This window comes from Danio aesculapii, chromosome 18 (genome assembly GCF_903798145.1).
Source record: "Danio aesculapii chromosome 18, fDanAes4.1, whole genome shotgun sequence".
Lineage (NCBI taxonomy): Eukaryota > Metazoa > Chordata > Actinopteri > Cypriniformes > Danionidae > Danio > Danio aesculapii.
Window position 1 is genome coordinate 20,868,730 of NC_079452.1, and position 23,382 is coordinate 20,892,111.

The following is a 23,382-nucleotide window of genomic DNA, read 5'->3' on the forward strand; positions in this document are numbered from 1 at the left end:
TGTTGCCCACCTTAAGACTTGTTTGCAGGAAGAACGGGACAAAAATTGCACCAGAAACATTTCATCACTTGGTGCCTTCAGTCCCTAAACGTCTTTTAAGTGTTGTGAAAAGGAACGGCAACATTACAAAGGGGTAAATGCTTTACTGTTCCAACTATTTTGAAATGTGTTGCAAGAACCAAAATTGAAATACGTGTTCATTTAAAAAATAAAGAAATCACGAGGAATGTTTGTTGTATTGTCCGCAATGAAATACAAGTCAAAGTAATTTTGGAACTCACTGCTTTCTTTTTTATTTGCATTTTCAATATTGTCCCAACTTTTTCTGATTTGGGATTGTAAAAACTAGACAAGATAGACAGACAGGACGATAAAACGATAGAACGATGGATGGATGGATGGATGGATGGATGGATGGATGGATGGATAGACAGACAGACAGAAAGACAGATAGATAGATAGATAGATAGATAGATAGATAGATAGATAGATAGATAGATAGATAGATAGATAGATAGATAGATAGATAGATAGATAGAAAGACTGGACTGATGGATGGATGAATAGATAGATAGACAGACAGACAGACAGACAGACAGACAGACAGACAGACAGGTTAGATAGATAGATAGATAGATAGATAGATAGATAGATAGATAGATAGATAGATAGATAGATAGATAGATAGATAGATAGATAGATAGATAGATAGATAGATAGATAGATAGATAGATAGAAAGACTGGACTGATGGATGGATGAATAGATAGATAGATAGACAGACAGACAGACAGACAGACAGACAGACAGACAGACAGACAGACAGGTTAGATAGATAGATAGATAGATAGATAGATAGATAGATAGATAGATAGATAGATAGATAGATAGATAGATAGATAGATAGATAGATAGATAGATAGATAGATAGATAGATAGATAGATAGATAGAAAGACTGGACTGATGGATGGATGAATAGATAGATAGACAGACAGACAGACAGACAGACAGACAGACAGACAGACAGACAGGTTAGATAGATAGATAGATAGATAGATAGATAGATAGATAGATAGATAGATAGATAGATAGATAGATAGATAGATAGATAGATAGATAGATAGATAGAAAGACTGATGGATGGATGAATAGATAGACAGACAGACAGACAGACAGACAGACAGACAGATAGATAGATAGATAGATAGATAGATAGATAGATAGATAGATAGATAGATAGATAGATAGATAGATAGATAGATAGATAGATAGATAGATAGATAGATAGATAGATAGATAGATAGATAGAAACTCACCCATGATGCCGCTGACACGCTTTTCCTCCATTCTTCTCCATTCTTTCAAGGATATAAACTGCCACAGGCATATGCAGGACATGTGAAATCCACTATTGTACAGTACTGTTCAACACTTTACTGTGTTCACTAACTTTCGTGCAACAGAAAACCAAACGATGGCATGACATGCACACTTTCGTCATTTAATGTTAATCCTGGTTCCACTTTCACTATATATTTACAGTACACCACAAAAGTTTTGTATTCGAGATCATTATAAAGCAGACTGCAGGTTAATACCATCGTATCTAATACCATCGTGTCATTTTCAGAGCATTATTAACACAGTAAATGGTGTGTACAGAGCGATACTTACAGTAGATTCAGGATGAAAAGTGAGGGCAGGTCGACTGAAGAAACACGTCTGCGGTGCACATGAATAGCATGAGATAATTGAGGAAGTTCAGCGGACGGACGTGATGTATCATTATGTAAATCTACATGGCAACATAGCTTGTCATACAACAAAATAAGCCTAATATCAAAATAGGAAGACGGTATAGTAAGGAAGTAAGTGGAGAACTAAGTGAGTAACTAAGCACTGGCTTAGTTGTGACTTCCATTTTTGGATTCATAGGTCTTGTCAATAATGAATTGACATATTACAGCTGACTGAAACTAAAGCAGAAACCATGAACCAAGATAGTTTGCCTGAATGATTTGTTGGGATTTCCCCAGTTATGAGAAATGGGTTGGGTTATCATTTCAAAGAGCAGAAATGACAACTTATGGAGAGCTTTTGCATGCTTCAGTTACTGCATATTCCTTACGCACATATGAAAAAGCTTTAAATAAGACGGCATTAGTATTTACTACTTTGATGTTGAGCTTTTAACCCAGCAGTCACAGGGCGTCAACATGACATCAGATTGATGCTGTACCCCAACACTGGAGGACGTTGCATTTTGTTTGGAAATTAAAATTGGTTTGACATCAGTCCAACATCAGGCTGACATCAGTGTCCAACGTCCAACCTCAAATCTACCTGAAATCAATGTCTAATGATGTTACAGCTTGACGTTGTGTGGACGTTACCACTATGACGTCTGTGAGATGTTGGATTTTGGTTGCCATACCTGACGGAAATGTCAGTATTTGACGTCAATATGGTTTAAGATGTTGGCTTGACGTTGGATTTTAGTCAACCTAAAATTAACCAAATATCAATGTTGTTGGACATCAAAATAACGTTGTCCTTAGAGACTGGCTACATAGAATTTTGGTCACCTGATGTCACAACCTAAATCTAACCTAATATTAATGTCTTATGACTAGTGGTTGGCCATTATCGGCTGCGTTATCACGCGATAAAAAAAATATCGCCGTTAATCAAAGTTGGGTTGGGAGCTGGGTCTATTCTACGCAAGCTATGATGACTTTCACCTTGATATTTTAGCGCCGATGTATACCTGACCGGTGAGCCGTCTGACAAACAAGTGCCCTTCTGCATCAAATCAGCAGGATGCCCTTCTGGATCTTTCACTTACTTCAAAGACACTACTGACTACGCTTACATGGACATCTGTAATTTAGTTATTTGTCTTAATAGACAATAATATAATGAAGGTGTTTACGTGACGTGCTTTCATGCAAGAGTTTTGGGTGATTTTAACTGCAGTTCGGTAGTTTCACATTCCCTCACGAACATTTCATTTATGCCCCCGTGACAAATATCAATATAAATATCTATAGATAGATAGATAGATAGATAGATAGATAGATAGATAGATAGATAGATAGATAGATAGATAGATAGATAGATAGATAGATAGATAGATAGATAGATAGATAGATAGAAAGGAAGGTAGATAGATAGATAGATAGATAGATAGATAGATAGATAGATAGATAGATAGATAGATAGATAGATAGATAGATAGATAGATAGATAGATAGATAGATAGATAGATAGATAGATAGATAGATAGATAGATAGATAGATAGATAGATAGACTGGAGAATAGGTGAGTGAATAGATTTACTGTAAGATAGATAGATAGATAGATAGATAGATAGATAGATAGATAGATAGATAGATAGATAGATAGATAGATAGATAGATAGATAGATAGATAGATAGATAGATAGATAGATAGATAGATAGATAGATAGATAGATAGATAGATAGATTGGAATATATAAGGTGTAAAGATTTGTTTGTTTTGGGGTGGTTTAACTGTATTCTGTATTTAATTAGCAAAGGACTGTATTAGTTTATGATTCATTTTACTATAGTTAGCAATTGAATGCTATTTAAATAATTATCTCAATATTCAAGTAACAACAGAAGGGGAGGTGGAGTATAGAATTGTGTTATGATTATAATAAAATTTCTAATAATGATTATAATTAGTAATAACCACTGGTGTTTTTTACCTTAATATTTAGCAAACAATAAAAAAAATCTTTCAAAGAAATAAATTTAGTTTTTACTCAAACACAACAATAAATCTTAGATCGAAAGCGACTGAGAATTTCCATTGCGCTCTCTCTATCTCTCTGACTCAGAAGTTATATAGTTCTGTGAACTTTATAATCATGATGACATAAGAGGAACTCATTTAAAATAATACTAGAAAGGGACAGACAGCAGCACTTTCTTTTGATTCTGTGTACATATGACAGGGAAAGGGAATATTTAACAGAAGAACTATTAAGAGTGAGTGTATCTGAATACACACCAATGAGTAGTGTGTATTGCAGGGAAACAATGCAGTGTCAAATGCAGGGAAACAAATTTGGACAATTATGAAATGTAGACACATCGGTTTAATAGACAAGATATAGCAAATCCGGTCTTCTGTCGATGTGTCCAACCTTGTCAGATTGCCCTACCTCCCTTTCAAAAAGTAAGTAGCACATTTTGATGTCGCAATATGCTAGCCATCAGATTTTGTTACCAGTGTAAATTTTAATGTGGAGTAGTGTGATATGAAGCTGTAATATCGCCCTAACCCAACCATAGAAGCATTCAAATGCAGTGTTGGTAGCATAATCCGATGGGTAGGATAAAATATCAGGACACCGGATCCATTCTTTTCACACTCCATCATAGTAGGTGGCGATATGAACCTAGAAGCTGGTTTGCAGCGCGCCAATAAAACCAGAAGAAAAAGAAGACTTTTATTTTGAAAATGAACCCCGCTCAGTCTTCTGGTCGGACCTCGGACGTTCAGAATCAGATGCGCTGAATGAGGTGCGTAAAGAGCAGCTTCAGAAACATATATATAATGTCTTTCATAAGCATTCTCTATGTATAATTGAGGTAAAGTTGGTTTAATATTCGCATATTTTTAAACAGTGACAGGGTTACAATTTGTATACCATGCTACTTTGAACATTCGGTCTGAATTCGGATGTAAGCACGACTTCAAAACAACATTAGCACTAGTTAATTGACGGTGAACAATCTTGTACTTTGATAGATTGAGGTAAAGTTAATTTTATATCCGCCCATTGATTCAGTGACAGCTTATGACACGCTCCCCATGTTGTTTACTATGGTACTTTGAACATTCGGTCTGAAATCGTAGTAAGCATGACTTCAAAACAAACGAAATAACTGCCTGTAAACAATCTTGTAGCTACTTTAATAGTCATTGCCTCAATAACGTTACTTGTTTAGAAGTTGCAATTTTCTGAAATTAGTCTATATTATATGTACGAATGCGAATATAAAACCAACTTTACCTCAATGGTATGTATTTTTATTAACTTCAATAACAAGCATACGAAGTTCGAACCTACAAAAAAAAAGACAGTGATAGTAACAATGATAATAACTTAACAGATCAGGTTAAATGATATTATAAACGCATATAAAACAATAAAAAAGAAAAAAACATTCATAAATAACACAAATACAGCAAGTGGAAAGAAGGACTTATGGGCGATATTTCCAAAATAATTACCATAATAATTCAAGAATCTGTCTTTTTTATTTTAATCAATCTAAAAGATTTAATAAATACATAAATTTCAATAAAAAATGTGAAAAAGGCTACGAATTGGCCTTATTTCCCTTACGAAATATTTCCCGTACAAAATAAAAAAGTTAAGAATGTAGTTCTCTGGTATATCAGTTTACCTTTATATTAACAGACAATATCTTGTAGTTGAAAGGGGCTGAAGCAATGTAATTACCTACATGAAGATATAAGCTATTCCAAAAGCTTTTTGTGTTTTCACACTGAAAGAATATGTGAATCAGGGTTTCATCTTCAGTTTTACAAAATTAGCAGGAACTATTAACCTCCATATATTTTGCCAAAGTACTATTCGCCGGATATATTTTATGAAGAATTTTAAAATTACCTCCTTTGCTTTATTGGGAATGCAGTAACCAGGCTTTTTTCCAGTCTATTAGGTCAATGAAGGATACCCAGTAAAATTTGCCCTTAGGAACATTATACTTTTTATTTTAGAAAATTTGTCGAATATATTTATTATTATTTATATTATTATTATTATTTATTAAATACCCTAATTTAAATTCAGGTCAGCTCTGCTTCTTTAATAACATTTTAATTCAAATTTAACTGAGACTTTATACGTTGAATTAGGTCTAAAGCAATCGCTTTTTTGCACAGAATTAAATTATTTAAAAGGTTATGGAAAATTAGAATTAGACAAATTGTTCATAAGACAAGAAATTGCAGATTAAAAAAACAAAAAATGTATTGGTGTTTAACAAGACAATACATTACTGTATACAATACAACATAGGAAAAATTACAGTTTGTCTTATTTTTCTTATTTTCCCCACTATCCCCTCAAAATAAAATAAATTTAATTTATGAATTATAAACAAACATATCCTCTAAGGAAAAAAAACATAATGATAATAAATTAAAAATAAAGGAAATTCTTTTTTAAAAAATATTAATGATAAATGAACACGTATATGATAAGAGCAAAAAAAAATAATAATAAATTGAATAAATAAAATAAAAATAAATAAAATCGGAAAAAAAGTTTACATTAAGGAGTCAATATTTTCTCTTTCCAATTATTTACTGTGTATTAGATCTGATATCAACTAAACAGGGTAAGCCTTTGATATAGTCTAAAACAGGGTTCCAGGTCTTGTAAAAAGATTTGAGAGATCCTGCGAGTAAACATCTTAATTTCTCAAGTTTTATGTAACTAAAGATTTCTGGAATCCACATGTCATGTGATGGAGGAATCACCTGTTTCCATTTGATAAGAATGGCTCGTCTAGCTAAAAGAGTAGAAAAAGCAATAACTTGGCGAGATGCAACAGTCAAGTCAGCTCTCTCTGAAATACCAAAAAGGGCTGTCAAGGGGTTAGGGTCTAGATTTATGTTAATAGATTTATTAAGTGTGTCAAAAATACTGGACCAGAAATTTTTCAATTGGGGCAACTCCAGAACATATGGAGATGATTGGCAGGAGACTGCTTACAACGATGACAGGCATCACTTCTATCAGGGAAAAATTTGGCTAATTTGGCATTGGTTAAATGAGCTCTATGGAGCACCTTACACTGCATTAGGCCATGTCTGGCGCATATAGAAGAGGAGTGGACCTTCTTTAAAATATCCTCCCATTGTTCTTCTGTAATATCAACGCCAAGGTCATTTTCATTTAGTGTACTTATTAAATTATAAATTGCTGATATTAAATGTTTCTGACCCGTATCTAAACTGAAAAAATAGTCAAGATGGTGTTCAGGAGGGCGGTTAGGAAAGTGGGGAAACAATCAGATTTTTTTTTTTAAATTGAGAGAATCCCAATTATATTCCGTTTAAACAACGTGGCTAGACAATAGATTTATTTAATTCTAATATCAGAATTGTTCTGTAAAATGCATTTATGTGGTGAAACATTGTGGGAATAACACAATTTCCATTAAAGAAGAACCGGCTGGTGAATTTTGACATTTTTATTGACAATTAATTGCGTTTAAAAATTAAAGAAAAAATGGTGCATGCATGTATTTGTGTACCTCATGATGTAAACAGGCTGTTCAAATATGCAGAACATAAATCTGAAAGGCAGGTTTAAAATTGGGTTCATTTTGCTGACATAAATCAGAAAATACTGCCAACAATTAATAATAATATTCACCATGGTTTTTAGAGTACACTTTTATAGCAACCGAGCAAAATGAAGACTCCAGTCGGTGTTCTGCGGCTGCCAAGAGGACCCGAGCCGAACAGCCGAGGATTTGACCCGAATTCTCCGCGTTTCCAGGCTCTGTGTTCCACATCTCTGACCTCGTCATCTTCATCTGTGGACATAGAGGAGCAGCGGCTGCGGGCGGAGCAGCGCGAGCATTTTCTGCGGGCTCTCCTCCTCATGACGGACAAGCGCGTCGACTTCCAGCTGCTGGAGAAGCTGCGCATGCGGGGTCGGTTCGGCGCCTCAGACATCGATGTGCTGAATTTTCAGGTGTCCGATCTGGAGACTCCGCTCGGCGTGCAGAAAGAGGCTCTTCTCAGGTGTCACGATATTATTTCGTGCGCGTTTGAACTGTGATTTCACCGCTCGAGGGCGCTGGAGGACTTTGCTCGTTCCCGGAGTTATGGTTTAACGGGTTCACGGAACTTTCTCGCCGGTTTCACTGGGGTTTTGGTCACGCTGTGGTTTGTAATAAAACGTTTGCAAGTGTATTCTGAATTTTATTATTATTTTTTAATTACTTTAATTAAAGTGTCAAGTCTCTGTCATAATTTTAGACACTAATCCAAGCAGATAATCAATATATAGAGTATTTGCATATATATTTGCGCCATTTTACAACAAAACGGAAACATATATAGCTTCATCACTTTTACACAACATGTACACAAATGCAATTGGGCAAGAATAAGCACGGGTAAATGTAAACAGATGCCAACACTTAAAGGACAGCATATAAATTTACTTTCTAATGAAATTAAGCGCTCTAGCAAATACAACTGAAGCTTTTCAACCATTAAAACTTTAAAACCAGGCTTAGAATTAGCCCTATATTTTTAAGTATACAAAATTAAGCAAATAAAATCACAATATTTACTTTTTAATTAAATATAATTTGATTTAAATGTGCTTTTTGATTATAAATCTATATTAAATGCCTTTTTAAGGTTAAAAAAAGCTATATAACCAGCTTCTCTACATTGTACATTGATTAATCTTCCTTAAACGTATTTGAAAGGTCATCAAAATGTCATTGGACTTATTATAGAGCCACACGAAAATGACGTCATGATTACGTGGGTTTATAACTAAACCACGAGCACGCGCTCAAACACAACATGGCCTACACAAAGGAGAAATAAAAGTCCGCATCTCATTCAATTTTTTAAGTGACAGAAACTAGAAGTGATCATATTCACTTTGTTTTATCACAGTTTATTCACTAGTAATGAAATATGTCAAAAACAAATCTCTTTGCAGTCAGACTTAATTCATCTTGATAAGTGATCAACATTCATCGCAAAATAATTCAGACATCGACATGTACACAATTATCAATACGTTTGTACTTCAAGTGGTTGTTTAAATATGCAGAACATAAATCCGGAAGGCAGGTTTAAGATTGGTTTCATTTTGCTGACATAAGTTTTGGCAGAGGGTGTTTTTTATCACTCCGTAAATCAGAAAATACTGCCAACAGCCAGAAAAATAGTCATAATTTTCACCATGTTTTCAAGAGTAAAACTTTACAGCCTATAAATCAGACAAATAATGTTTGAACATCCCGCTCTAAATAAAAACCTCCAACATATAGATAGCACTAAAACTTTTGATGATTAATAGTTACAAAATATTCTTAAATATATGCAAAACTGAAAGAAAATACTCAATTTTTAACATGCACTCATTATACTTACTTAAAATAATAAGTGATCATAATATTGATAATTAATCAATCATCTAATCTTTTAAAGGATATGGTATAGTGTAAAGATGATCGTTTTACAGCTAATGAGGATTTTGTGGAGAAACTGTGATTTATTTATTTTTTAAATAGAGGTTTTTAATATCACAACAAATGATTTTGCTGGAAGTATTCCTGACAGGATCATTAGAAATATTATTTGTTATACTGATTTTAGGGGGTGTCTGTATGGATTTATTACAAATTATGGAACCAAAAAAGACATGTATAAATTGTTATCCATATAAAATATATATTGTTAATCTATATATGAACTTTTATGATCATGCAAGTCTGTATTTTATTAATAAAACCGTCACTCATAAGTTTAATGCACACAAAATGTATACAGTATAAAGCCCACTGGAGTGTTAAATATAATATATATATATATGTGTGTATATGTATATGTATATATATATACACATATATATGTATTTATATATATATGTGTGTATATATATATATATATATATATATATATATATATATATGTGTGTGTGTGTGTGTGTGTGTGTGTGTGTGTGTGTGTGTGTGTGTGTGTGTGTGTGTGTGTGTGTGTGTGTGTGCGCATATATATATAGATTTATTGTCTGTGTGTGTGTATATTAGGCTTGTGCCGGTATTCGGTAATGCGGTAAATCACGGTAATGAATATGCACGATATTGTTATCGCGGGCACTTCAAAATACCGTGAAAAATAATAGATCCGAATTTATATTCTTAGAACGCGCCTTAGCTTATTTTCCATCAACCGCTTGAAGAAACACTGCGTATATGCTGCGCAGAACTGATGCGCACTCTGATGTAAACAATCCCCACATGTAGAAGCCCTGTGTGCGCAGTGCGCGCCGCCGCTGCCACCACACTATAATCCTCACACGCAGGCCATCTGGCGTTTTTTTCTGCCTTATTGATTGACGCTGCTGTGATCTGTGACTCTCTGAAAGTAGATGCTTTTTTTCCCGGACAGACAGACCGGGCCGGTCCCTGTGACACGCTGCAGCCCATTGGCTCTTTTCGGTATTGACATTGGGCTGGCCCAATCACAAACTCCTATTTTGGACTCCGTGTGAGCGTGCGTCGTCTGTGTGTATTTGTCAAAATAGTCGAGAGTCAGAGAGAAGAAACGCACGGGAGGCGCAGAGAAATCGCGGGAAATACACCGGCGTTTCATTTAGCGGTTCTGAAAAGTTCTCTGTTCATTCTAGTACATGGCTAAAAACGCAAATCACGTGACCACACACTCTCTGCCCAGAGCTGCCAGCCACTAGTTCAGCGGGTGAGCAATAACCCCAGGTCAGAGTATAGTGCATGTCAGACAGTTCATCTGCTGGGTGATCTCATCTCACTATAGTTGTTAAACGTGATATTGAATTCATCTTGTTGTCTCTATCTAACAATTCTTATGTCTTTTGAATCACTTGTTCTCAGTTAACTGTTTTGGCTGAGTGCAAAGCTAATATATTAATTTATGTAACCACATACACTGATTCTGCACATTGACTGATTGCTTACCTTTATCGTTTAAATTTAATGTACGTTATACTGTTATAATGGCCATTATTGGTTATTAAAACTGATATTCTGCAAAAGAGACAGGGTAAAGTTCATTCTTTTCAATGGAAATGAAAGGAGACAGTTATATTTAAGCCCTGTTTTGTTATAAATATGCAGTGTGAAGATGATGCTCATAAAAATATGCAGCTACACGAGGCTGTTTGGTGTCTGTTAATCATAATATCAAAATGAAACAAATTTGACTTATATTATGTTTTCATTGTTTAGATAGTGAAACAGCAAGCAGGATGAGGTGAAAGAGGTTAAAATGTAACACTGTTCCCTTTGAAGATTAACCCATGCATTAGCAGGCAGTTTTTGTTATGTTTATTATTGAATATAGGCTGAGTGAATAGTGTATTGAATAAGCTAAATTGGCTCTAGTGTATGAGTGTGTGTGAATGAGTGTGTATGGGTGGTTTCCAATGTTGGGTTGTGGCTGGAAAGGCATCTGCTGCATAAAACATGCTGGAATAGTTGGCAGTTCATTCCACTGTGGCAACCCCTGATAAATAAGGGACTTATGCGAAGAAAAATAAATAAATGGATAGTGTATTTTTTTAGAACTCAACAAATATCTTTATGGACAGCATACAGAAATTAAATTGAGATTAAAGTTTGAATTTATTTATTTATTTCATATATATGGCTTTTGTGTTTTATAGAATATGAGTTGACAAAAATATTGGACATGCATAGATAGATAGCATTTTGATATAATTTAGTGGGCCGCTCTGGCCCAAAATGCCAGGGCCGATTTTTTTTTGCCCCAGTCCAGCCCTGCTCACACGAAGAAGAAGCATGGCGGAAGGAGGAACGCTGACGACAATTTATCCCCCTTCAAAAAGGTTAAAGTCAGAAGTTTGGAAATATTTTGGGTTCCAAAAAAATGCAGAGGGATTACGAAGACGGTTTCCCTTTTGCACATTCACTTTGATATAATTGCTCAAGTTTACTTTTATATTGTGTATTGTTTTATTTATATTTATTTGTATTTAAATGTTTGAAGTACGTTTAGTTAATTAAAAAGTTATTAAAGTTTTGTTATTGAAGTTTTTTGTGTTTTTTTACCTGTTTCTCTAGTAAAATTACAATATCGTGATAATACCGTATACCGTGATAAAAGCTCAATCAATTAATCGCAGCATGAAAATGTGATACCGGCACATGCCTAGTGTATATATATATATATATATATATATATATATATATGTATATATATTACATTTGATTTCTTTTTTTTTTCAATTTAATTATCTATATAAAAAAAAAAAAATATATATATATATATATATATATATTAATTTATATGTGAACTTTTATGAAAATGCAAGTCTATTTTTTTTTTATAAAACTATTTCAACCTTCTTAACATCCAAAATGCACACAAAATGTATACAGTATAGTAGTAAGCCCACTGGAATGTTGAATTAATTTAATTATTATTAAACAATTTTGAATTTATATAATATATAAATTAATTTATATATATTTATTTTTAAATTCTATTCCTTTATTATTTTTCAGTTTAGTTATGTAAATGTTTTGTCCCTAAAGAAAAAGTGAGCGGTGTTTCCTCCTGCAGTGGTTTGTCAATGGGCCTTCATGTTTATGTTTAGAAAGAGAATTTGACTCCCAAAAAAATGGAAAAAGGTAGATAAAAGTTTTTGATGCTGATATAACTTCATTAATAACTTAATAACAAGCCTTTTGACATATTTATTATATCTCATATATATATATATATATATATATATATATATATATATATATATATATATATATATAGATAGATAGATAGATAGATAGATAGATAGATAGATAGATAGATAGATAGATAGATAGATAGATATAGATATATAGATATATAACATCATAATTCTCTAAAGTCAAACAAATTATGGATAGAGGACAAATTAAAATCTCATAGCAAGAAGGTCACTGGTTCAAGTCCCAGCTGGGTCAGCTGGCTTTTCTGTGTGGAGTTTGCATGTTCTCCCCTGAGTTGGCGTGGGTTTCGTCCGGGTGCTCCAGGTTACCCCACAGTCCAAACACATGCGCTATAGAGGAATTGGAAGGCTGGAAGAGTATCCTCTGCATAAAACATATGCTGGAATAGTTGGTGGTTCATTCCGCTGTGGCGACATCTGAAATGGAGACTAAGGAAAATGAATGAATGAAATCTTGTTTGTTTGGAACAAATGAAGAGTGAGTAAATGTGAATTTAAATTTTTGGGTGAACTATCCATTGTGTGCACAAAAACACTAATAATTTGCACGTGATGCTCTCAGAAATGTACAATATCATGCAGCGCAGCCACATTAGTCATCCAGTTTTTTTGGCCCAAAAAGTTTTAGTAAGGGCACAGGAGTTTGTCTGTGGTGATTCTCCTAATGGACGGAGGAGAATCAATGACATTCAATCTTCTTAAAAGGTACGAGGTTGTTTACCGAAGGCGGTTTTATTAGAATATCATTAGACATTGTTCAGTGGCCGTGTCTTTGTTGCAGCCCTGGCAGGGATCGGCCGATGACTCATCTTTACAGACGGATGGACGGATCTCTCCTGTTGTTCAGAGTCCTCATAATTTAATCAGGAAGAGCACAAGGACATGCAATGTTAATTTCAGACTTGAACCGTATACCTGCATGTGCTGGTCAGTTTGATCACCTGTGTCCTGCTGCAATCATGTTTCCAGATGCAGGTTGTGCTTTAAAGGGGAGCTGTTATGCTGAAATCACTTTTGTAAGGGGTTTAAACACAGCTGTGTGAGAACAGTGTGTGAATATAAGCAGACTCTAATGGGAAACATGAATTAGTTCTGTATTATAATAATCAGACTGGATCAAAACAGTCTGCAGAAACACTTTGATTGACATTCTCACTTTGTACGTGTCATCAGAGGAGGAAAGCCCCGCCCACTAGTGCCTATCTCACCCTAATTAGCATAAACAGCAGCCCTGAACGAGAAGCAGCCGTCTGTGTAGTGTTAGAGTAGTGTGTTTCTCTGCGTGTGTGTCAATGTAGTGTGTGTGTAAGTGTAGTGTGTATGGTGTGTATAGTGTCAGTGTAGTGTGTACGTGTGTGTATGCTTGTATTTGAGTGCGTGTTATTGTAGTGTGTACGTGTAGTACTTGCATCAGTGTGTTAGTGCAGTGTGTGTGTGCTGTGTAAAGCGTGTTAGTGTAGTGTGTTTCTCTGTGTGTCTGTGTCAATGTGTGTTAGTAAAGTGTGTGTGTGTGGTGTTGGTGTAGTGTGTATAGTGTATATTTGTGTGTAGTTTATGTGTCAGTTTGGTAGTGTAGTGTGTGTGTGTGTGTGCTTGTATGCGAGAGTGTCTGTGTGTGCTGTGTATAGTGTGTGTGTAGTGTTTCTCTATATTAGTGTAATATGCGTTTGCTTGTATTTGAGTGTGTGTGTGTTATTGTTGTGTGTCTACATGTAGTACTTGCATCAGTGTGTTAGTGTAGTGTGTGTAGTTCATGTGTCAGTGTGTTAGTTTGGTGTGTGTGCTGTGTATAGTGTATGTGTAGTGTGTTTCTCTGTGTGTGCCTCAATGTGTGTTAGTGTAGTGTGTGTGTGTGTGTTTACGTGTGTATGGTGTATGTGTGTGTTATTGTAGTGTGTCTACATGTAGTACTTGCATCAGTGTGTTAGTGTAGTGTGTGTGTGTGTGTGTGTGTGTAATACTTGCATCAGTGTGTTAGTGTAGTGTGTGTGTAGTGTGTTTCTCTGTGTGTGCCTCAACGTGTTTGTTAGTGTAGTGTGTGTGTGTTATTGTAGTGTGTCTACATGTAGTACTTGCATCAGTGTGTTAGTGTAGTGTGTGTGTAGTTCATGTGTATGGTGTGTGTGTGTATGCTTGTATTAGTGTGAGTGTGTGTGTGTGTAGTTCATGTGTTAGTGTAGTGTGTGCTGTGTATAGTGTGTGTGTAGTGTGTTTCTTTGTGTGTTTCAACGTGTGTTCGTGTAGTGTGTGTGTTTACGTGTGTATGGTGTATGTATGCTTGTAATTGAGTGTGTGTGTGTGTGTGTGTAGTTCATGTGTTAGTGTAGTGTGTTTCTTTGTGTGTGCCTCAACGTGTGTTAGTGTAGTGTGTGTGTATGCTTGTAATTGAGTGTGTGTGTGTGTGTGTGTAGTTCATGTGTTAGTGTAGTGTGTTTCTTTGTGTGTGCCTCAACGTGTGTTAGTGTAGTGTGCTTGTTTACGTGTGTATGGTGCATGTGTGTGTGTGTGTAGTTCATGTGTTAGTGTAATGTGTGGTGTGTGTGCTGTGTATAGTGTGTGTGTAGTGTGTTTCTTTGTGTGTGCCTCAACGTGTGTTAGTGTAGTGTGCTTGTTTACGTGTGTATGGTGCATGTGTGTGTAAGCTTGTAATTGAGTGAGTGTGTGTGTGTGTGTAGTTCATGTGTTAGTGTAGTGTGTTTCTTTGTGTGTGCCTCAACGTGTGTTAGTGTAGTGTGGTTGTTTACGTGTGTATGGTGTATGTGTGCATATGCTTGTAATTGAGTGAGTGTGTGTGTGTGTGTGTAGTTCATGTGTTAGTGTAGTGTGTGAGCTGTGTATAGTGTGTGTGTAGTGTGTTTCTTTGTGTGTTTCAACGTGTGTTAGTGTAGTGTGTGTGTTTACGTGTGTATGGTGTATGTGTGTGTATGCTTGTAATTGAGTGTGTGTGTGTGTGTGTGTGTGTGTGTGTAGTTCATGTGTTAGTGTAGTGTGTTTCTTTGTGTGTGCCTCAACGTGTGTTAGTGTAGTGTGTGTGTTTACGTGTGTATGGTGTATGTGTGTGTATGCTTGTAATTGAGTGTGTGTGTGTGGGTGTGTGTGTAGTTCATGTGTTAGTGTAGTGTGTTTCTTTGTGTGTGCCTCAACGTGTGTTAGTGTAGTGTGCTTGTTTACGTGTGTATGGTGCATGTGTGTGTGTGTGTAGTTCATGTGTTAGTGTAATGTGTGGTGTGTGTGCTGTGTATAGTGTGTGTGTAGTGTGTTTCTTTGTGTGTGCCTCAACGTGTGTTAGTGTAGTGTGCTTGTTTACGTGTGTATGGTGCATGTGTGTGTAAGCTTGTAATTGAGTGAGTGTGTGTGTGTGTGTGTAGTTCATGTGTTAGTGTAGTGTGTTTCTTTGTGTGTGCCTCAACGTGTGTTAGTGTAGTGTGCTTGTTTACGTGTGTATGGTGCATGTGTGTGTATGCTTGTATTTGAGTGAGTGTGTGTGTATCAGCGATGGTCCAGAAATCTGCCCTGTCCAGCTCCATTGGCCAGCAGGAAGCACATTCCAGTTCGTCCTGTTTGCGGCCCTCGCTCTCTTCCTGCCAGCACAGGAACATGTCTGTGATAACTTACAAAAATACATCACAGACCCGCAGACCCGCGTGCAAACATCTCGTCTACCCCAGACAACGCTCAGCTCCGGGATCTGCTCATGACTATCAGTGTTTTCTGATGTCAAATCTGCCATCGGCCGCTTCATCCGTCATCTCTGACCTTCTGTTATCACCTGCTTCTGTCTGTGAGCCTCTATTTCTGTGTTTCCTTCTTGAGATTAGCTCACCTGAACATGAGTCTGTGACTCATGGCGGATCTGAATCAGTATGAATGTTATTGAAGGAGTTCAGTGTGTTGGAGTACCATCTACAATGGCTGCATTTACATGGACATAATCATTTGCCTTAATCTCAATAAGACGATAATATGATTGTGTTTACATGAGCTGCTTTTCGAATGTTCCTTTCATGATCCTGTTTTACATGTTATAGTGTGTCAGTAGTAAAAGAGAATAACTGATTCATTGTGATGAATGACATGAAATTAGAATTATATACATTATTGATGGTTTGGTGTCCTCTAGTGGTTAAAACATACATTACTTTAGTTTGTCCTTGCGTGGCTACTGTAGTTCAGCACAAAATGGCTGACGCTGCTGCAGGTAAGCTTGCATTAAATAAAATTGCTGCGTCCCAATTCGCATACTTTTACTACGCCCTAAAAGTTTTGTATAGGAAAAAGATATAGGCTGTTTCTCAATTCCAAGAACGCAGAGAACGGACTTGGGTTCTTTTGAAGACCGGTCTTGCCAGGTGTCCTCGGAAGAACGAACACGGGAGACAGCGAGAACAGAGAACGCGTCCTCTGAGAAATGAGATGCTGCGTTCTTCCTGATGGTCACGTGACCTTCACACGTTTTAAATAGTAAATTATTTAAACATTACAGCATTCATACAATGATTTATTGTTTTCCCCTTTTCAAAATATATGCTTTGCATAAAAACATTATAAATATAGGTTGCACAATAGAAATAAAACAGATTTCAATGCAAATTTCAGCAAATAAACACCCTTAATATGTTTATTCCTTTATTAAGATGTCCATGGTAATGTTTACTTTTACTGTTTCATTTGGAGAAACTCTTGAGGTAAATAAGTGATATCTCTGAACTTTAATAATAAATCTAAATAAAATGCTGCGCTTCCCACCTCCAGTCGCAATGACTTCTGCGATTTCTAGAGCGAGATCGGTGCTCAAGTCTGCTTCAGTGAATTATCGATATCAACAACACATCCGGGAAGTTTCACGCGTCCTCCGTTCTTGCGGTCTTCAGTATTGGAACTGAATTTGGCAGCTGATGATGATGTTTCACGAGGATGCAAGACCGCTGAAGAACACATATTGAGAAACAGCCAATTGTGCTGCGTACGTTACGAGCCCTATCAGTCATCCACATTTCTTTCATATTTAATGTCCTACCTTATTGGAGAAGCAGCAGAAGGTAAATCTGCCATTCATGAGTCTTTCATGCAGAGAAATCTCCTCAGGTGTTTGGATAATTCTCCATTCAGACGTTAATGTCCAAACACGTCTTTATATAAGTTCAGTATTGTTGTTGCAGATGAAATATAACACAGAAAACGCAATTTAAATATTTTCCAGTGGCCTAGATATTAATTAACAATCATACAAACATCTTTACCGAAGCCTCTCTGCTTGAAGGTTGGTCTCGTGCGTCCATCATGTTTGTAGTTTATTTACACTTTTCACCCGCATTTGTAGTTCTAATCGAATTCACGTCCAACGCGCAATATATTGTGAGCAATATGAGCGGTTAGAGGCTGTTGCTGCGTTCCAACAAAGAGCTTAGAATGACCCATAGATATATACAACCAAGAGGCGACACTCAATAGCCCAGCAACAGCCTCGGATTCCGCCATTTTGGAGTAAAAGCGATCGGCTGTCCATTAGATGTTATTGCCAGCTGCTTTGTTTATTTAATTTATTTGTTTGAAAAGCGCATTAAAGCTGAAATACAACACTTACTATCACAATCATCAGCACTTTTAATAGTTTATTTTACAGACTTATTATAATATGCTGTTGTTCTATTGGAATTTTCATTCCAAAATGGCTGCCGCACCATCTAGTGGCTGTTTCCCCAAATCGCACTACAGTGTCGCCTCTTGGTGATTCTATGCTCTTTGGTCCCAATTCGCATACTTATACTAAACCCTAAAAGTGTGTACTTTTTTGAGAAGGAAAAATATATACTTTTGAGTGTGTAACAGAAGAGTATGCAAGCTTTGGGACATACTACTTCCTCGTTAACAGATCGTTATGTTGCCCTGTCAATCATCCACACTTTAGATAATTCTTCATTCAGACGTTAATGCTCAAACATGTCTTTATATAAGTTCAGTATTGTTGTTGCAGATGAAATATAACACAGAAAACGCGATTAAAATATGTTCTAGTGGCCGAGATATTAATTAACAGTCACACAAACATCTTTACCGAAGCCTCTCTGCTTGACGGTTGGTCTCGCGCGTCCATCATGTTTGTAGTTTATTTACACTTTTCACCCGCATTTGTAGTTCTAATCGAATTCACGTCCAACGCGCAATTTATTGTGCGAAATATCAGCGGTTAAAGGCTGTTGCTGCGTTCCAACAAAGAGCTTAGAATGACCCATAGATATATACAACCTAGAGGCGACACTCAATAGCCCAGCAACAGTCTCGGATTCCGCCATTTTGGAGTGAAAGCGATCGGCTGTCCATTGGATGTTATTGCTGTCTCGATTGCAAGCAGCTGCTTTGTTTTTTTTTTTTATTTATTTGTTTAAAAAGCGCATTAAAGCTGAAATACAACACTTACTATCACAATCAACAGCATTTTTAATAGTTTATTTTACAGACTTATTATAATATGCTGTTGTTCTATCGGAATTTTCATTCCAAAATGGCTGCCGCACCATCTAGTGGCTGTTTCCCCAAATCGCACTAGAGTGTCGCCTCTTGGTGATTCTATGCTCTTTGGTCCCAATTCGCATACTTATAAACCCTAAAAGTGTGTACTTTTTTGAGAAGGAAAAATATATACTTTTGAGTGTGTAACAGAAGAGTATGCAAGCTTTGGGACATACTACTTCCTCGTTAACAGATCGTTATGTTGCCCTGTCAATCATCCACATTTCTGTCATATTTAATTTTCTCTATTATTGGGGAAGCAGCAGGATAATCTCCCATTCACGAGTCTTTCATGCAGTGAAATCTCCTCAGGTGTTTGGATAATTCTCCATTCAGACGTTAATGTTCAAACACGTCTTTATATAAGTTCAGTATTGTTGTTGCAGATGAAATATAACACAGAAAACGCGATTAAAACATGTTCTAGTGGGCTAGATATTAATTAACAGTCACACAAACATCTTTACCGAAGCCTCTCTACTTGACGGTTGGTCTCGCGCGTCCATTGTAGTTTATTTACACTTTTCACCCACGTTTATACTTCTAATTGAATTTACGTCCAACGCGCAATATATTGTGGGCAATATCAGTGGTTAAAGGCTGTTGCTGCGTCCAAATTCGCATACTTATTCTATGCCCTAAAAGTATGTACTTTTTTGTGAAGGAAAAATATATACTTGTGAGCGTGTAACAGAAGAGTATGCAGGTTGTTGCTAGATCAGATATGGATGGGGCCGGAAGTCAACGAGAATTATTTATATTAGTTATTAAATTTCCCAGTTATTGTATTTTATTAACAAATACCCCGACCTAAACCCTAAACCCAACCACCACAGTAATGTAAAAACAGCAGTTGTACCGAGTATTATTTATGCTATCTATTAAATTACACAATAAATTGTATTATTTAACACCTCCACCCCAACTATTACAGTTTTGCACATAAATTTAATTTGCATCTTTGGATGGAGACATAGCTTATGATGACTTGCTCTACTGAGAAACCTGGAAATGTGAAAAGGGCCCATAGTGTGACTCGCTCTGTAGCCGGTGTGTAATGTTTGGTTTGGGGCAGAGACGTTGGCTCCATGTCTCTGGGATGTTTACTGCTCTGTGCCCATTGTGAAGGCCAGATTTGCTCTGAATCCCCCTCGACCCGTCGGCCGGAGCTTTGTTTAACTTGCTTTCAAGGAATTTTGGAGCCGCTCCAGTGATTGTGATGCACAGGAGTTCACTGGGCCTGAAGAGGCTGAGAGAGGAAGGTCAAGAACATGCCAGAGAAACCTGCAGCTCTCAAATTCGTGACACACACTTCAACACACTGTCCAATATCTGCTCAGAGCTGTGTATGGGTGTTTCCCACTACTGGGTTGCAGCTGAAAGGGCATCCGCTGTGTAAAACATGCTGGATAAGTTTGCGGTTCATTCCACTGTGGCGACCCCTGATTAATAAATGGACTAGGCTAAAGGAAAATGAGTGAATAAATGAATATTTGGGTCTAGAGCCAGGCTGAAACGATGCAGTCTTGACATAAAATCTAATATCAGTCTGCCTCTTGCACCATTATCAATATTGCATGAACAGCAGCACTGATTCTGGAAGTTTTCATTTCCCATGCTCTTGTTGTAGCCCACAGGTGGAGTTTGGGTGGGATGAGCGTCCTTCGTCTAGCCAGGAAGGACTGGACACGAGGGGAGATGCTAATTATAAAGAGATGAGAGATAGCTGCTTTTATCTGAATCAAAGCGGAGGGTCTCTGAGCACACCCGTCAGGGATTAAACAGCGGAAGACTGCACTAATGAGAGAGAGAGAGAGAGCGTTTACTGCACATTTAGCTCTTCTGATGGGGACGAGCACTTCTGCGTTCTCCCACACATTATCTGATGACATCATGATAGCCTACACTGTGAAAAATATCCGTAAATTAGCAATTTTTTTTGTATCTACCCCCATATACAGTACATTTCTGGACAGCTACGTATGGCTGCATTTCATCTTTAAAACGACGATACAGTGTGGTTTGACGCTGCTAATGGCATCTGTTTCTTTTCACACTCCCAGCTGACCGCTTAGCTCTATGTGGACGGGTTTTCTGTTGTTACCAGTTTGCCCAGTGGCTGGCCACGTATGTTGGCAGACTTGAGACTCAGAGAGGTGTTGACCACGACAACAGGGTTTGAGTCTGGCAAAGAACGGTTCCAGAAAGCAGGTAAAACAAAAACAGATGGCAGAAAATAAATAAACAAGTAAATAACAGGGTGAGAATGTGGTCAAATCTGAAAACATGGTAAAAATCAAATGAGGGCTTTTCTTTTTCTGGATTCCTTTTGAAAACCTTATTGGTTGGGTTTAGGGAAGGGGGTTATTGGGTCAATCAGTGCTTTTGAAAACACTCGGTTGGGTTTAGAGAAGGGGGTGATTGGGTCAATCGGTGCTTTTGAAAACACTAATGGTTGAGTTTAGGGAAGGGGTGATCGGGTCAGTCGGTGCTTTTGAAAACACTATCGGTTGGGTTTAGGGAAGAGGATGATCGGGTCAGTCGGTACATTAAAAAACATTGTTTGGGTTTAGGGAAGGGGGTGATTGGGTCAATCGATGCTTTTGAAAACCCTATCAGTTGGGTTTAAGGAAGGGGGTGATCGGGTTAATCGGTGCTTTTGAAAACACTTCCGGTTGGGTTTAGAGAAGGGGGTTATTGGGTCAATCGGTGCTTTTGAAAACACTATTTGGGTTTAGAGAAGGGGGTTATTGGCTCAATCTGTGCTTTTGAAAACACTATTAGTTGGGTTTAAGGAAAGGGGTGATCGGGTCAATCGGTGCCTTTGAAAACACTTTCGGTTGGGTTTAGAGAAGGGGGTTATTGGGTCAATCGGTGCTTTTGAAAACTATCAGTTGGGTTTAGGGAAGGGGGTGAATGGGTCAATCGGTGCTTTTGAAAACTCAGTTCGGTTTAGGGAAGGGGGTGATTGGGTCAATCGGTGCTTTTGAAAACTCAGTTGGGTTTAGGGAAAGGGTTGATTGGGTTAATCAGTGCTTTTGAAAACACTATCGATTGGGTTTAGAGAAGGGGGTTATTGGGTCAATCGGTGCTTTTGAAAACTCAGTTGGGTTTAGGGAAGGCGGTGATTGGGTCAATTAGTGCTTTTGAAAACACTATCGGTTGGGTTTAGAGAGGGGGGTTATTAAGTCAATCGGTGCTTTTGAAAACTATCAATTGGGTTTAGGGAAAGGGGGGATTGGGTCAATGAGTGCTTTTGAAAACTATCAATTGGGTTAAGGGAAGGGGGTGATTGGGTCAATCGGTGCATTTGAAAACACTATCAGTTGGGTTTAGGGAAGGGGGTGATTGGGTCAATCGGCGCTTTTGATAACACTGGGTTGGGTTAAGGGAAGGGGGTGGGCGGGTCAATCGGTGCGTTTGAAAACACTATCAGTTGGGTTTAGGGAAGGGGGTGATTTGGTCAATCGGTGCTTTTGATAACACTATGGGTTGGGTTAAGGGAAGGGGGTGGCCAGGTCAATCGGTGCTTTTGAAAACACTATTGGTTGGGTTTAGGGAAGAGGGTGATCGGGTCAATTGGTGCATTTGAAAACAGTTTTAGGGTAGAGGGTGATCGGGTCAATCGGTGCTTTTGAAAACATTTGGTTGGGTTTAGGGAAGAGGGTGATCGGGTCAGTTGGTGCTTTTGAAAACATTTAGTTGGGTTTAGTGTAGGGGGTGTGTGGGGTTATCGGTCGGTCAGTCAGTCAGTTGACAGCGGCCTTTGGTGCATTCCCGAAAACAAAAACTGCAAAAACACGTACCTCCTGAGATGTATTTCGCGTTCTACAGAAATGTATATAGAGGTACGTATCAATATTGAGCCTGGGTTGGACAGCATCAGTATTTGTCTCGCTGAACAGAGAGTTTCAGTAGTCCTGACAGGCAGACAATGAAAGCTGTTAAGAACATGCTGTAATAATTCTCTAATTAGACAAAAACAGGAAGTAGACAACCAATATCTGTTGAGTGGTTTCCTGTTGGAAGCCGGTGCATTTGTTGTCGCTCCAGCGAGTCCTGAAACTGGGAGTCTGCCATGCCAGAGTTTTTCATTCCGATGCGGAGCGGCATTTTTCTCTGCTGAGAGGCAGTTTAAGGGCTTTCTGTCAAAACACATTATTAATCGCCTTCAGTTTATTCGAGTAGTTACACTCAATCACTCCAGGAATGTTGTTGACAGTGTGTGTGTGTGTATTTGCGAGTGAGTGTGTGAGTCTTACTGTGTGTATGTAAATGTGTATGACTGTGTGTGTGCACAAGTTTACGTGTGTGTGGGTGTTTGAGTGAGTGAGTA

The 23,382-nt window shown here is 37.3% G+C and overlaps 1 protein-coding gene across 1 annotated transcript; it reads left to right on the plus strand.

Annotated features, from left to right (window-relative positions):
• Positions 1 to 4,478: 4,478 nt before the first annotated feature.
• On the plus strand, positions 4,479 to 7,993 carry LOC130245709 (gem-associated protein 7-like). The gene is made up of 2 exons (XM_056478464.1): positions 4,479 to 4,554; positions 7,461 to 7,993. Exon 2 carries the CDS (start codon positions 7,488 to 7,490, stop codon positions 7,857 to 7,859), a length of 372 nt encoding a protein of 123 aa, XP_056334439.1. The 5' UTR covers positions 4,479 to 4,554; positions 7,461 to 7,487; the 3' UTR covers positions 7,860 to 7,993.
• Positions 7,994 to 23,382: the final 15,389 nt, after the last annotated feature.